This window comes from Choloepus didactylus, chromosome 12 (genome assembly GCF_015220235.1).
Source record: "Choloepus didactylus isolate mChoDid1 chromosome 12, mChoDid1.pri, whole genome shotgun sequence".
Taxonomy (NCBI): domain Eukaryota; kingdom Metazoa; phylum Chordata; class Mammalia; order Pilosa; family Megalonychidae; genus Choloepus; species Choloepus didactylus.
Window position 1 is genome coordinate 102099932 of NC_051318.1, and position 13891 is coordinate 102113822.

At 37.2% G+C, this 13891-nt stretch overlaps 1 protein-coding gene across 3 annotated transcripts in view; it reads right to left on the minus strand.

The window, feature by feature from the left end:
* Positions 1–9851: 9851 nt before the first annotated feature.
* The window catches only part of NEK5 (NIMA related kinase 5), a 93792-nt gene continuing 89752 nt past the window's right edge, over positions 9852–13891 (minus strand). For all 3 annotated transcript variants that reach the window (XM_037800118.1, XM_037800119.1, XM_037800117.1), the window contains exon 24: positions 9852–11372. In XM_037800118.1, coding sequence (XP_037656046.1) covers positions 11102–11372 — 271 coding nt within the window. In that variant the 3' untranslated portion in view covers positions 9852–11101. The remainder of the gene's footprint in view (positions 11373–13891) is intronic.

Consider the following 13891-nt stretch of genomic DNA (forward strand, 5'->3'; position numbering starts at 1 on the left):
AAAGACAGGAGTGAGAGGTTTGGAAAACAACTTTGGGAGATAGTAGCACAGCAATGTAAGTACACTGAACAAAGATGACTGTGAGTATGGTTGAAAGAGGAAGGTTACAACGTGGAATATGACTCCCGGGGAGGAATGTAGACCTGGCATCGTGGGATGGAGAACATCTTCTTGATTTCTAAGGGCTCAGATGATACCAGCTGCTGTCAAACTGAATTCACAGATAAGGGCTCAGAAGTGAAGAGCCATTTTGGATCCACCAAGATAGTATATGCTCCTATGCTCTAATAATGGGAAAACATTTAGGTGGGTATTAACTTGTCCTGTAAAGTAGAGGAGAAAGCTTTTCTTTTCAACAAATTTTGAAAGAGTGAGATTATACAAAGCATCTTCTCTGAACATAATGGAATGATGTGGAAATCATAACAGGTGGAGAACTGAAAAATCCACAAATTAATTGAAGTTAAATAACACACTCAAACAATCAGTAGGCCAAAGGAGAAATTGCAAGGGAAATCATAAATATCTTGAGATGAATGAAAATAAGAACACATATAAAAAACTTATGGGATGCAGCAAAGGTAAATCTGAGAAGAAATTTATAGCTGTAAATGCCTACATTTAGGAAGAAGAAAGCACTAAAATCAAAGACCTAAATCCACATCTGGAGGAACTAGAAAAAGAACAGCAAACTAACCCCAAAGCAAGAAGGGGGGAAAGAACAAAGATTAGAGGAGAAATAAATGAAATTGAGAATAAAGAAAAACAGAGAGAATTAACAAAGCCAAAAGTTGAGTCTTTGAAAGGATCAACAAAATTGACAAATCATTATCTAAACTGACAAAGATAAGAGAGAAGTTGCAAATCAAATAAAATCAGAACTGAGAGGGGGCAAATTAATACTGACCCCATAGAAATAAAAAGGATCATAACAGGATACTATGAACAGTTGTAAGCTAACACAACTTAAATGAAATTAACAAATTCCTAGAAACACATAAACTGCCTACATTAACTATAGAAAAATTAGAGGATCTCATCAGACCAATGAACATTAAAGAGATTCAAGCAGTCATCAAAAACTTCCCAACAGAGACAGAAGAAGATGGAGGCATAGAAAGGAGTGGAAGTTAGTTACTCTCCCTGGAGCAACTAATAAACAACCAGGAACAACTAGTAAATGATCCAGAATAATTGCTGGGGGACAACCAATACCTCCCTATTTTTAACACCTTGCAAGGTTGACAGTCATTTGTTCTCCCTCATGTAAAAACATATTTGTACATGTTATCACAATTGTTGAGCACTCTAGGTTTCACTGAGTTATACAGTCCCAGCCTTTATCTTTTCTCTTTCCTTCTGGTGTCCCACATACTCCTAACCTTTCTTTCAATCATACTCATAGTCATTTTTGTTCAGTGTACTTACATTGTTGGGCTACCAACACCCCAAATTGTGTTTCAAACCTCTCACTCCTCTCTTTTCCTGTCTGTCTGTAGTGCTCCTTTAGTATTTCCTGTAGCACAGGTATCTTATTCACAAACTCTGTCATTATCTGTTTGTCAGAGAATATTTTAAACTCTCCCTCATATTTGAAGGACACTTTTGCCAGATACAGGATTCTTAGTTGGCAATTTTTCTCTTTCAGTATCTTAAATATATCACACCACTTCCTTCTTGCCTCCATGGTTTCTGCTGAGAAATCCACACATAGTCTCATCAAGTTTCCTTTGTATGTGATAGATCGTTTCTCAGTTGCTGCTTTCAGGATCCTCTCTTTATCTTTGACGTTTGATAATCTGATTATTGTCTTGGCATAGGCCTATTCAGATCTATTCTGTTTGAGGTACGCTGAGCTTCTTGGATCCGTAATTTTATGTCTTTCATAAGAGATGGGAAATTTTCATTGATTATTTCCTCTATTATTGCTTCTGCCCCTTTTCCCTTCTCTTCTCCTTCTGGGACGCCCATGACATGTACATACATGCACTTCATGTTGTCGTTTAATTCCCTCAGACGTTGCTCATATTTTCCTTTTTTTTTTCCCATCTCTTCTTTTGTGTGTAGGATTTCAGGTGTCTTGTTCTCCAGTTCCTGAGTGTTTTCTTCTGCCTCTTGAGATCTGCTGTTGTATGTCTCCATTGTTTTTTTCATCTCTTGTTTTGTGCCTTTCCTTTCCATAGATTCTGCCAGTAGTTTTTTCAAACTTTTGATTTCTACCTTATGTTTGCCCAGTGTTTTCTTTATAGCCTTTGTCTCTTTTGTTGTATCTTCCCTGAACTCATTGATTTGGTTTTTTATTTGATTTAGCATATTTCTTTGAAAATATTTAATAGATTTTTTCATTAAAGTGGATCTTGATGGAGGTGTAAGTTTGTTCCTTTGGGCCATATCTTCATTTTTCCTAGTATAGATTGTAGTTTTCTGTTGTCTAGGCATCTGGTTTCCTTGGTTACCCCAATCAGATTTTCCCAGACCAGAATGTGTTCAGGTCTCAGAATGGGGTTATATTCAGGGTGTATGTTAGAGGAATCACAGACTTTCCTGTGAGGTCTCCAGTCACTGTGCTTTTCCTAACCTGCCCAGCAGGTGGCACCTGTCAGCCTGTCGCTCCCGACAGGTGTAGAGAGATGTGGCCCCTTCAGTTTCTGTTTTGGCTGTTTTCCCCCAGGCCATGGGGTCTGGTTCTGAAGGGAAAGCTGGGCCCCACTTCCTTACTCTTAGGAAAGATACACCCCCTAGGGAGTTATAATCTGCATTTGAATTGTCTCTGCCTCTGTTATGTCTACCCATCTGTTTCATAGCGCTGGGAACTGAAAATGACGGCAGATCTCTTTTCTGAGCCCTTCAGGTTGAAGGAGAGAAAAGGGGACAGAAAGCCCCCTTTTTGAGCCAATACACAGCCCCCCAGTTTCACCCATCAGCCAGAAGTCACATCTGGTCTTCTGGGCTCCCCCTCCCAGGACAGATGAATCTTCTGCTTTTTTAAGGTCAGTCATCACTTAAAAGCCTTTGTCTGCTTGTTGGGGTTTTGTAGCTTGTATTCAGCACTCTGCACTCATTAATTAAAACCCCAGTTGGAGCTCAGCTGAGCTATATTTGCTCACTTGGAGAGTGCTCCTAGTTTCTACCACAGCAAGGTTTTGCAGCAAAGCCTGACATGGGGGGAGGGAGCTCTTGCTGTGGTTCCACAGCTTTTACTTACAGATTTTATGCTGTGATCTCAGGCATTCCTCCCAATCCAGGCTGGTGTACAATGTGTAGACAGTCATGATTGTCTCCCAGCAGTTATTCCAAATTATTTACCAGTTGTTCCTTGTTATTTATTAGTTCTTCCAGGGGACTAACTAAATTCCACTCCTCTCTATGCTGCCATCTTGCTCCTCCTCAACCAAGTAATTTTTGACAAGGCTGCCAACTCCACTCAATCGGGGAAGAATAGTCTCTTCAACAAATGGTGCTGGGAGAATTGGATATCCACATGCAAACAAAAGAAAGAGGAACCCTATCTCATACCATATACAAAAGTTAATTCAACATGGATCAAATTCCTAAATATAAGAACCAGGATTATAAAACTCCTAGAAGAAAATGTAGGGAAGCATATTCAGGATCTTGTAATAGGCGGTGATTTCTTAGACTTGACACCCAAAGCAGAAACAACAAAAGAAAAAATACATAAATGGTACTTCCTCAAAATTACAAACTTCTGTGCCTCAAAGGACTTTGTCACAAAAGTGAAAAGACAACCTATTCAATGGAAGAAAACATTTGGAAACCACATAACCAATAAGGTTCTAATATCAAGAACCTATAAAGAAATCCTACAACTCAACAATAAAAAGACAACCCAATTTAAAAATGGGCAAAAGACTTGAATAGACATTTCTCCAAAGAGGCTATTCAAATGGCTAAAAAACAAACAAACAAACAAAAAACCCAAACAAACCAAAAACAAATGAAAAGATGCTCAACATTACTAGCTATTAGGGAAATGCAATCAAAACCACCACGAGATACCATTTCACACCCTCTAGAACGGCTACTATTAAAACAAAAAAAAACAGAAAATACAAGTGTTGGAGAGGATGTGAAGAAATAGGAACACAAATCCATTGCTGGTGGGAATCTAAAATGGTGCAGCTGCTGTGGAAGAGTCTGGCAGTTCCTAAAGAAGCTAAATATAGAACTATCATGTGATCCGGAAAAGTTACTTCTCAGTATATATCCAAAAGAATTGAAAGCAGGGACTCGAACAGGTATTTCCGCACCAATGTTCATAGCAGCATTATTCACAGTTACCAAAAAATGGAGCCAACCCATGTGTCCATCAACTAATGAAACGATAAACAAAATGTGGTATATGCATACAATGGAATAGTATTCAGCCATTTAAAGGAATGCAGTCTTGATGTATGTGACAACATGGATGATCCTGAAGACATTATGCTCAGTGAAACAAGCCAGACCAAAAGAACAAATATTGTATGATCTCACTGATATGAACCAATTATAATAAGCAAACTCATAGAATCTAGAATATAAGTTACCAAGGGATAGACAGGGGTTAGAGGATGGGGAGTTGATGCTCCACTTGTACAGAATTTCTCTTTAGGTTGATTGTAAAAGTGTGGAAATGGATAGAGGTGATGGTAGTACACTATTGTGAGTGTAAATAACAGCACTGAATTATATAGGTGTACGTGATTAAAAGGAGAAAATTTAGGTCATATATGTTACTAGGATAAAAATTAAAAGATAAAACTTAGTACTGTACAACACAGTGTACCCTATTGTAGATGATGAACTATAGTTAATAGTACATGTATATAAGAATGTTTTCTCATGAATTATAACCAGTGTGACACTAATACAAGGTGTTAATAATAGGGGGGTATATGGGAAAAATATACCTAATGTAAACTATGGATAGTTAGCAATACCACTTTAGTAATCTTTCATCAATTGTAACAAAGGTAACTACTGTTAAAAAAAAAAGTACAATTATAAACATGTGTAAAAATCAATTGCCACAGAATGTAGAATGGTGTAACCACTCTGGAAGACAGTATGGAGGTTCCTCAGGAAGCTAAATATAGATTTGCCATATGACCCAGCTATTCCATTGCTGGGTATATACTCAAAAGAACTGAAACTTAAGACCCAAACAGACATTTGTAAACCAATGTTTATTGCAGCATTATTCACAATTGCCAAGAGACGGAAACAGCCCAAATGTCCATCAAAGGACGAGTGGATAAACTGTGGTATATACACATGATGGAATATTATGCAGCTGTAAGACAGAACAAAGACATGGATCATGTAATAATGTGGATGAACCTTGAGGACATTATGTTGAGTGAAGTTAGCCAGAAACAAAAGGACAGATTCTGTATGGTCTCACTAATATGAACAGACATTAATGAACAAACTTTGGGAGTTAAAAGCTGACAACACAGGCGACCAGGAGATAGAAAGAGGGCAGAGATCAGCCATTTGATGCTGAAGGACTACAGAATGTTTAGGATTGATTGCATAGATCCACAAATAGATAGCATAATACTGTGTGATGGTAGCATGGTATTGTAAGTACACTGAACAAAGATGTCTGTGAGTAAAGCTGAAAGAGGTGGGATAGGAGAATGTATGACACCAGAGGTAAAGATAGATGATAAAGACTGGGACTGTATAACGTGGCAAAAACTGGAGTGGCCAATGACTGTTACTAAATATACAAATATAAAAATGTTTTTGCATGTGGGAAAGCAAATGAATGTCAACCATGTAGAAATTTGAAAAAGGGATGGTATTCAGGAAAAAACATAATCAAAGCAAACTGGAGTCTATGGTCAACAGTAACATTGTAATATACCTCCATTAAATGTAACAAAGGCAATATGCCAATGCTAAATGTATATGAGAGGGGTATATGGGGAGTAATATGGGATTCTTGGTAGTGGTGTTATTTGCTGTCCTTAGTAGTATATTGTATTGTATGACATGTTATTTTTCTTTTTATCATTTTTTCTTATTGCTAAAAAAAAAAAAAAACAATTTTTCTTGTAGTAATCAGTATGTTCAAGTGCTGATTGTGGTGATAAATGTACAACTTTATGATGATACCATGAACAACTGATTGTACACTGTGGATAAATGTATGGTATGTGAATATAACTCTATAAAATTGTAGGAAAAAATATATATAGGAGTACAAGTGTTGGAGAAAACATGGTGAGAGGGATGATGCCTCACCAATATGGACTAACTACAATGTGTAAACTCAGAATTGAATCTTAGAACATAGCCTAACGTGGACACAATAATTGTAATAGTCCCTAGATTGTAAGCTCTTACAGCAGTTAACTCTATCGCTGAATTGTAAGGCCTATCTCTAAACTTCGAGATGCTGATCCCCTAGCATATAACCTGATTGGTCTCTGGAACAATACATATCTCTGAGACACCTGAAACTCAGAGCTAGAGCTCGGCAGATATGAATGTCAGTATTAATGCATATAGCCACTGTCAAAAAAAAAAAAAAAAAAAAAAGCTGAAAAAGAGCCCAAACTTCAGTTAGTGATATGAATGAAGCAGGTCTGGTTAAGACCAGGGCAAGCCAGGCTAAAGGATAAAGGTTGAAACTGATTGTGTTTTAAAACTTCAACTTTCATATGAGACCAAGGGAATAGATATTTATTTGGTGCAGGATCTAAATTTTCTAAACGGTACAACTCTACAGTCAATTTGTTCAGACACCACAATTGCATGGAACTTTGAATAGGAAGTGAGATACGGTAGGTTAGTATAGGCTGGAGTGAAATAGTGACACATCCTAGAGTAATTGGGGCAGACAATAAAAAATATATTTACAGCCTCCCCCTTCCCAGCCCCGAGGATCTGGGGGAAGGTGCGGATGTGTTGGACATCCTCACCTGGACTGGTGTTGATGTTGTCACAAACATTGGGACTGGCGGTTTGATGTGCTGAGCCCTCGAGCATGGGACTTGCCCTTATGAAGCTCATTACCACAAAGGAGAGTCTAAAGTTGTATGTAATGGTGCCTAAGTGTCTCCCCCTGAGTACCTCTTTGTTGCTCAGATGTGGCCCTCTCTCTCTCTAACTGAGCCATCTCGACAGGTGAACTCGCTGCCCTCCCCCCTACGTGGGACCCGACTCCCAGGGGTGTAAATCTCCCTGGCAACGCAGAGTATGACTCCCAGGGATGAATGTGGACCCGGCATTGTGGGACTGAGAGTATCTTCTTGACCAAAAGGGGGATGCAAAATGAGACGAAATAGTTTCAGTGGCTGAGAGATTCCAAATGGAGTTGAGAGGTCACTCTGGTGGACATTCTTATCCACTATATAGATAACACCTCTTAGGCTTTAATGTATTGGAATAGCTAGAAGTAAATACCTGAAACTACCAAACTCCAACCCAGCAGTCTGGACTCCTGAAGACAATTATATAATAATGTAGATTACAAGGGGTGACAGTGTGATTGTGAAGACCTTGTGGATCACACCCCCTTTATCTAGTGTATGGATGAGTAGAAAAATGGGGATAAAAACTAAAAGACAAATGGGGTGGGATGGGGGGATGATTTGGGTGTTCTTTTTACACTTTTATTTTTTATTATTTTTTTTAATCTTCATTTTATTGAGATATATTCACATACCACGCAGTCATACAAAACAAATCGTACATTCGATTGTTCACAGTACCATTACATAGTTGTACATTCATCACCTAAATCAATCCCTGACTCCTTCATTAGCACACACACAAAAATAACAAGAATAATAATTAAAGTGAAAAAGAGCAATTGAAGTAAAAAAGAACACTGGGTACCTTTGTCTGTTTGTTTCCTTCCCCTATTTTTCTACTCATCCATCCATAAACTAGACAAAGTGGAGTGTGGTCCTTATGGCTTTCCCAATCCCATTGTCAACCCTCATAAGCTACATTTTTATACAACTGTCTTCGAGATTCATGGGTTCTGGGTTGTAGTTTGATAGTTTCAGGTATCCACCACCAGCTACCCCAATTCTTTAGAACCTAAAAAGGGTTGTCTAAAGTGTGCATAAGAGTGCCCACCAGAGTGACCTCTCGGCTCCTTTTGGATTCTCTCTGCCACTGAAGCTTATTTCATTTCCTTTCACATCCCCCTTTTGGTCAAGAAGATGTTCTCCGTCCCACGATGCCGGGTCTACATTCCTCCCCGGGAGTCATATTCCACGTTGCCAGGGAGATTCACTCCCCTGGGTGTCTGATCCCACGTAGGGGGGAGGGCAGTGATTTCACCTGCCAAGTTGGCTTAGCTAGAGAGAGAGGGCCACATCTGAGCAACAAAGAGGCATTCGGGAGGAGACTCTTAGGCACAACCATAGGGAGGCCTAGCCTCTCCTTTGCAGCAACCGTCTTCCCAAGGGTAAAACCTATGGTAGAGGGCTCAACCCATCAAACCACCAGTCCCCTATGTCTGTGGTCATGTTAGCAACCATCGAGGTGGGGTAGGCCAATACCCCTGCATTCTCCACAGGCTCCTCAAGGGGGCACTACATATTTTTTTCCTTGTTTTTCTTTTTTTTTTTTTCAACTTTCCTTTCTTTTTTAAATCAACTGTATGAAAAAAAAATTAAAAAAAAAACATACAATAAAAGAACATTTCAAAGAGACCATAACAAGGGAGTAAGAAAAAGACAACTAACCTAAGATAACTGCTTTACTTCCAACATGTTCCTACTTTACCCCAAGAAAGTTACCTAACATAGCAACATTTCTGTGAACTTGTTCCTACTATATCCATCAGAAATTAACAGACCATAGTCATTCCTGGGCATCCCCAGAACGTTATTCTTGTTCTGGTTCTTTCTGATGTAAGGAAAATGTTCAGAGATAGATTGTGGTGATGAACGCATAACTATGTTATCATACTGTGGACAGTGGACTGTATATCATGGATGATTGTATGGTGTGTGAATGTATTTCAATAAAACTGAATTTAATAAAAAATAAAATAAAAAAAATGTGGAGAAAAAAAAAAAAATCAATTGCCACAAATGTACCACACCAATCCAAGGTGTTGGTGGTGGGGTTGTATATGGGAATCCTGTATTTTATGCATTATTGATCTGTTAACCCACAATTTCTATAATAAAATTAAAAAAAAAAAAAGACTTGGTATCTGTTTCATAAAGGAGACTTTAGCCAGACATCCTCTCATGGGAGCAAACCTGATTGGATTATCCTTAAACAGTCATTGCATATTTTTCTGCCTATAATGGACCTGGTCTTTGGATCCCTGGGCTTTTCAGGAACCACGTTTCATTTCCCATGCTTTCAAACACTGTTCAGAATGAGAATTATAGGAAGACACCAGCAGATTTAATCTGTCCGAAACACATACTGTCCTGAAAGTAAATTAAGTACATATAGATTGCCCATTCTGACACAGAACTAATGATGCTCCAACTTGTTGGGTTGTTACCTAGTTTGAATTTAGCCCAGTGGTGAGAAATTTAAGGTTTTTTGCAGCATCATGATGTGCGCACATTGAATACCAAGTTGTAGGGACAATCCCCCAATCATCACCAAAAAATTAAGGCACAAAAGACCGACGTATCTCATAGGTAGGTAAACTCTGACCATTGTATGCCCACAAATTAATGAAAATATAAATGTGTTTCATTATTTTTGCCAAATATAAATGCTAAGCAGACCTTAGGAATAATCTGACAAACCCTTGCTCATCTTTGTTTTCGTGGTTCAACAACTTGTCAATGCACCATTTTAGTTTTATTTTTATTATGGAGACAATATTTCAGGCAGAATCCTACCACCTAAAATATAATCACCCTGTACTTCCTGGCAGCAGACACATCCCCCCTAGCGTTTACATTAACAAATATCTATCTAGGCACATGTTCAAAACTGAGGTGATTATTATGATCAGTACAAAAAATTTAAGTCCAGTTTCATGCCTCAAAGAACTTATAGTCTTAGTGAGGATCTTGGGCGAGCATTCATTTATTCATACAAGAAACATTTCTGGCACAGAGCTAACTACTATATATATAAAAAAGACCACCAAAGACACAAAGACCAGATGAAACTAAGAACTTACAGAAAATATATAGAAAATAATTCGATAAACACGATAAAATGTTTATTTAGTGTATAACGAACATGGCATGCCTGATTCCTCTCCTTGCTCAATTGCCTTATTCTTGTCTCAACATCAGCTTCAACAAAACTATTTTCAATATAACTTAAAATTTCAAAATCACAGGTTTATGAAATTGTATAATTTTCTATTGCTGTCATAACAAATTAACACACTCAGTGGAATTGCTGTCATTACAAACTGTCACACACTTAGTGGATCAAAATAAAGCAAGTTTATTATCTTACAGTTCTGGAGGTCAGAAGTCTGAAATGGACCTCAGTAGGCTAAAACCAAGGTGCTGGCAGGGCTGTGTCCCTTTCCAGAGGGTCTGTGGGAAAATCTGATTCCTCGCCTTCTAGGAGCCGCCTGCGTTCCTTGGCTTGTGTCCCCTTCCTCCACCTGCAAAGCCAGCAACATCAGGCCAAGTCCTTCTCTTGCTGCTCTCTTGCTAGTTCTCTCTTTTCTACCAACCTCTTCCACTAAGGACTCTTGTGATTACATCAGGCCCATCTGGGTAATCTAGCTGGTTGGCAACTTCAATTCCATTTGTATCTTTAATTCCCCTTTGCTGTATAACATAAATATTTCCATGTTCCAGAGATTGGGACATTATTATCATTATATTATCTGTCTACAACATATATTACCTGAAAGATTCCCTAAAAGAAATTTTAGAGTAAAAATATTAATTTGTATTGTAATGTCAACTATGGACTATAAAAATATTGTTTCATTAAAATATATATTAATATCTGGGCTCAGTACTATAAATTGAAAGAAAATTTAAGAAGTCCTTGAGATTACTGGAAAACCCTTGCAATAAAATGAATACTTATCATACAAGAGTGTTCTTCCATGAATTATAACCAAAACTTACAGTATAGTTAAAAGACACTAACTTATTGTATTATTTAAGAAAAAATACAATAGTCACACTTGTATATTTTGACTGATTGTTGATGCTCCTTGGTCTTCTTCAACATCACAAATTTTGTCATTAGATGGAACAGAGTTGTTCCCCAAATCATCATTTAAGTCATCAGATTTCTGAGTGCTTGTCCCTTCTCCTTCTCCCGACTTATCAGCATCCTTAGAGGAACATGAAACCTCTTCTCTTTTTTCTTCATCACTGGATGTAGTGAGTTTTTCTAGGGATTCTATTACTTCATCTCTCAACTCATCTCCAGATTCTTCAAAATTTCTGAAACAATAAATATGAAAAATCAACTTTTTAATATCAAAACACTGAGGAACACAAACAGAAACTAGTTTTCCTTCTCATTCTCCCAATTTCACCAGAGCAGTATGAAAGCTGCACTTTACCACTGCTTATAAATTATGTTTATTTTATCAGTCTGGTTTTGCTCAAGGTGATAAACAGCTAATGTTGGGAAAAATAGGCTTCTGTTTTGTTGGGCTTCAGTTCAGCAACCTCTATTTTGTAATATTCACCTACATGCATGTTTAAGAAGATTGGAAAGGAAGAAAATAAAAAGAGAGAGAAAGGAAAAGAAGAAAATAATGACACAGATGCTTTCTATTGTGCCAATACTATGTACCAGTCACTGTTCAAGACCCTTTAAACACACTACATTTCTTTTAATCCTGCAAACACCTTAAGGTAGACTTTCTCATCATTAATTTAGGATGAAAAAATTGAGTCTCAGTGAGGCTGAAAAAGGTGCCAAAGGTCTCATGGCTACTAATTAATAGGACCAGGAACTGAAATTGTGTCTAGAACGCCATGTTGATAATTTTAAAAGGAACGAGAGCAGGAAATCAAGAAAAAAAAATCTCAAAGATCACTAATGTTCAAATGGCAGGTGAAGGAGACTGAGAAAGATATATCAAATTGGAGGACCAAAATGGAAGAAATAAGAAAAGCAACATTTGGAGATATCAGAGTGAAAAATCACTGGCATTCATATGATCATCTCTTTCCAACGTGCAAGGATTTTGAAATCCCGATTTTGAAAAGAGATTATAATAGACATTAGTTGGAAATTTCAAACTTAAACTATACCATTAATAAAATGAATAAGAAAGTCACAGGCTGAGAGAATATTGGCAAAATATGTATCTGACAAAGGAATGGTATCAAGAATATAGAGAGAATTCCTATAATTCAAAAAATATAATGACAATATTAGCCATAAAAACGGTTAAAAATTTTACAAAGACCATACCAAATTTTGGTTAAGGATGCAGAGCAACTGGAATTCTCCTACCCTGTTCATGAGAATATAAACCAACACATCCACTTTGGAAAACAGTTTAACAGTTTCTTTAAAAACATACACTTACCGGTAAACTCAGCTATTCCATCCTAGGTATTTACCCACAAGAAATGAAAACGTGTATCCACACAAAGACCTGTATGTGAATCTTCATATCAGATTTATTCATAATAGCCCAAAACTGGAAACAACACAAATGTCCAACAACAGGTTGAATAAATAAACCAAATTGTGGTACCTCCACACAATGGAATATTACTTAGCAATAAGTATGAATGATCCATCAATACCTGCAACCACATGGATGAATCTCAAAATTATTAAGCTGAATTTAAAAAGGCAGGCAAAAAGAGCTCATAGTGTATGATTCTATTTATTTGAAATTCTAGAAAAGTTACACTTATATTTAATGACAGAAGGATAATCAGTGTTTGAGGACAGGTTAAGAGGGAGGGATGAATTTCAAAGAGCATGAGGAAACTTTGGGGGATGATGGAAATGTTTGCTACATTGAATATGGCAATGATTGTACTGGTATATACAAATGTCAAAAAGATCAAACTGCATACTTTAAACATGAGTTTAGTGTACTTCAATTATACTTCAATAAAGATGGAAAAAACAATGAACTAAAAAGTTAAAAATATACAACCCAATTGAAAAGCATACAACCCAATTTTTGAAATGGACAAAAGATTTAGAGACCCTTCACAAATGAAGATAGGTGAATGGACAGTAAGCATGTGAAAAAGTGCTCAATATCTTTAGTCACTAGGGAAATGCAAATTAAAACCACTACACACCTATCAGAATGACCAACATTAAAAAGATTGGTAACACCAAATATTGCTGAGAATATGGAGTAACCAGAACCTTCATACATTGCTAGTGGAAGTGTGAGATACTACAACCACTTTGGGTAAATGACTGACAATTTCTGATGAAACTAAACATACAACATCCTAACACCTGACATAGCCACTCCTACGTATTTACACAAGAGAAATAAAAATATACAAACATATCTCCGCAAAAGACATTTACCGGAATGGTCATATCAGATTCTTTGCAATAGGCAAAAACTGGAGATGACCCAGTTGTATTTCACTAGAATAATGAATAAACAAATTACATGTATCTAATACTATGCAGCAATAAGAGGGAAAGAACTACTAATACATGCAATAACATGTATTCTAGAAAACACTAATCGAGAAAATGTTATGCTGAGTAAAAGAAAATGCATAAAATAATACATATTGTATGTATGATTACATTTCTATGACATTTAAAACCAGGGAAATCTAATAGATGGTGGGGAGAATATGAGAAGACAAGTGAACTTTGAAGGACTGGGGACAAGGACTGACTGGGAAGGAGCTGGGGGGTTGGTAAAGTTCCATATCTTGAATAGGGATTTGGGTTACACAGATATAGGCATTTATCAGAACACTGCAGACACTTAAAGATCTGTGCATTTCGT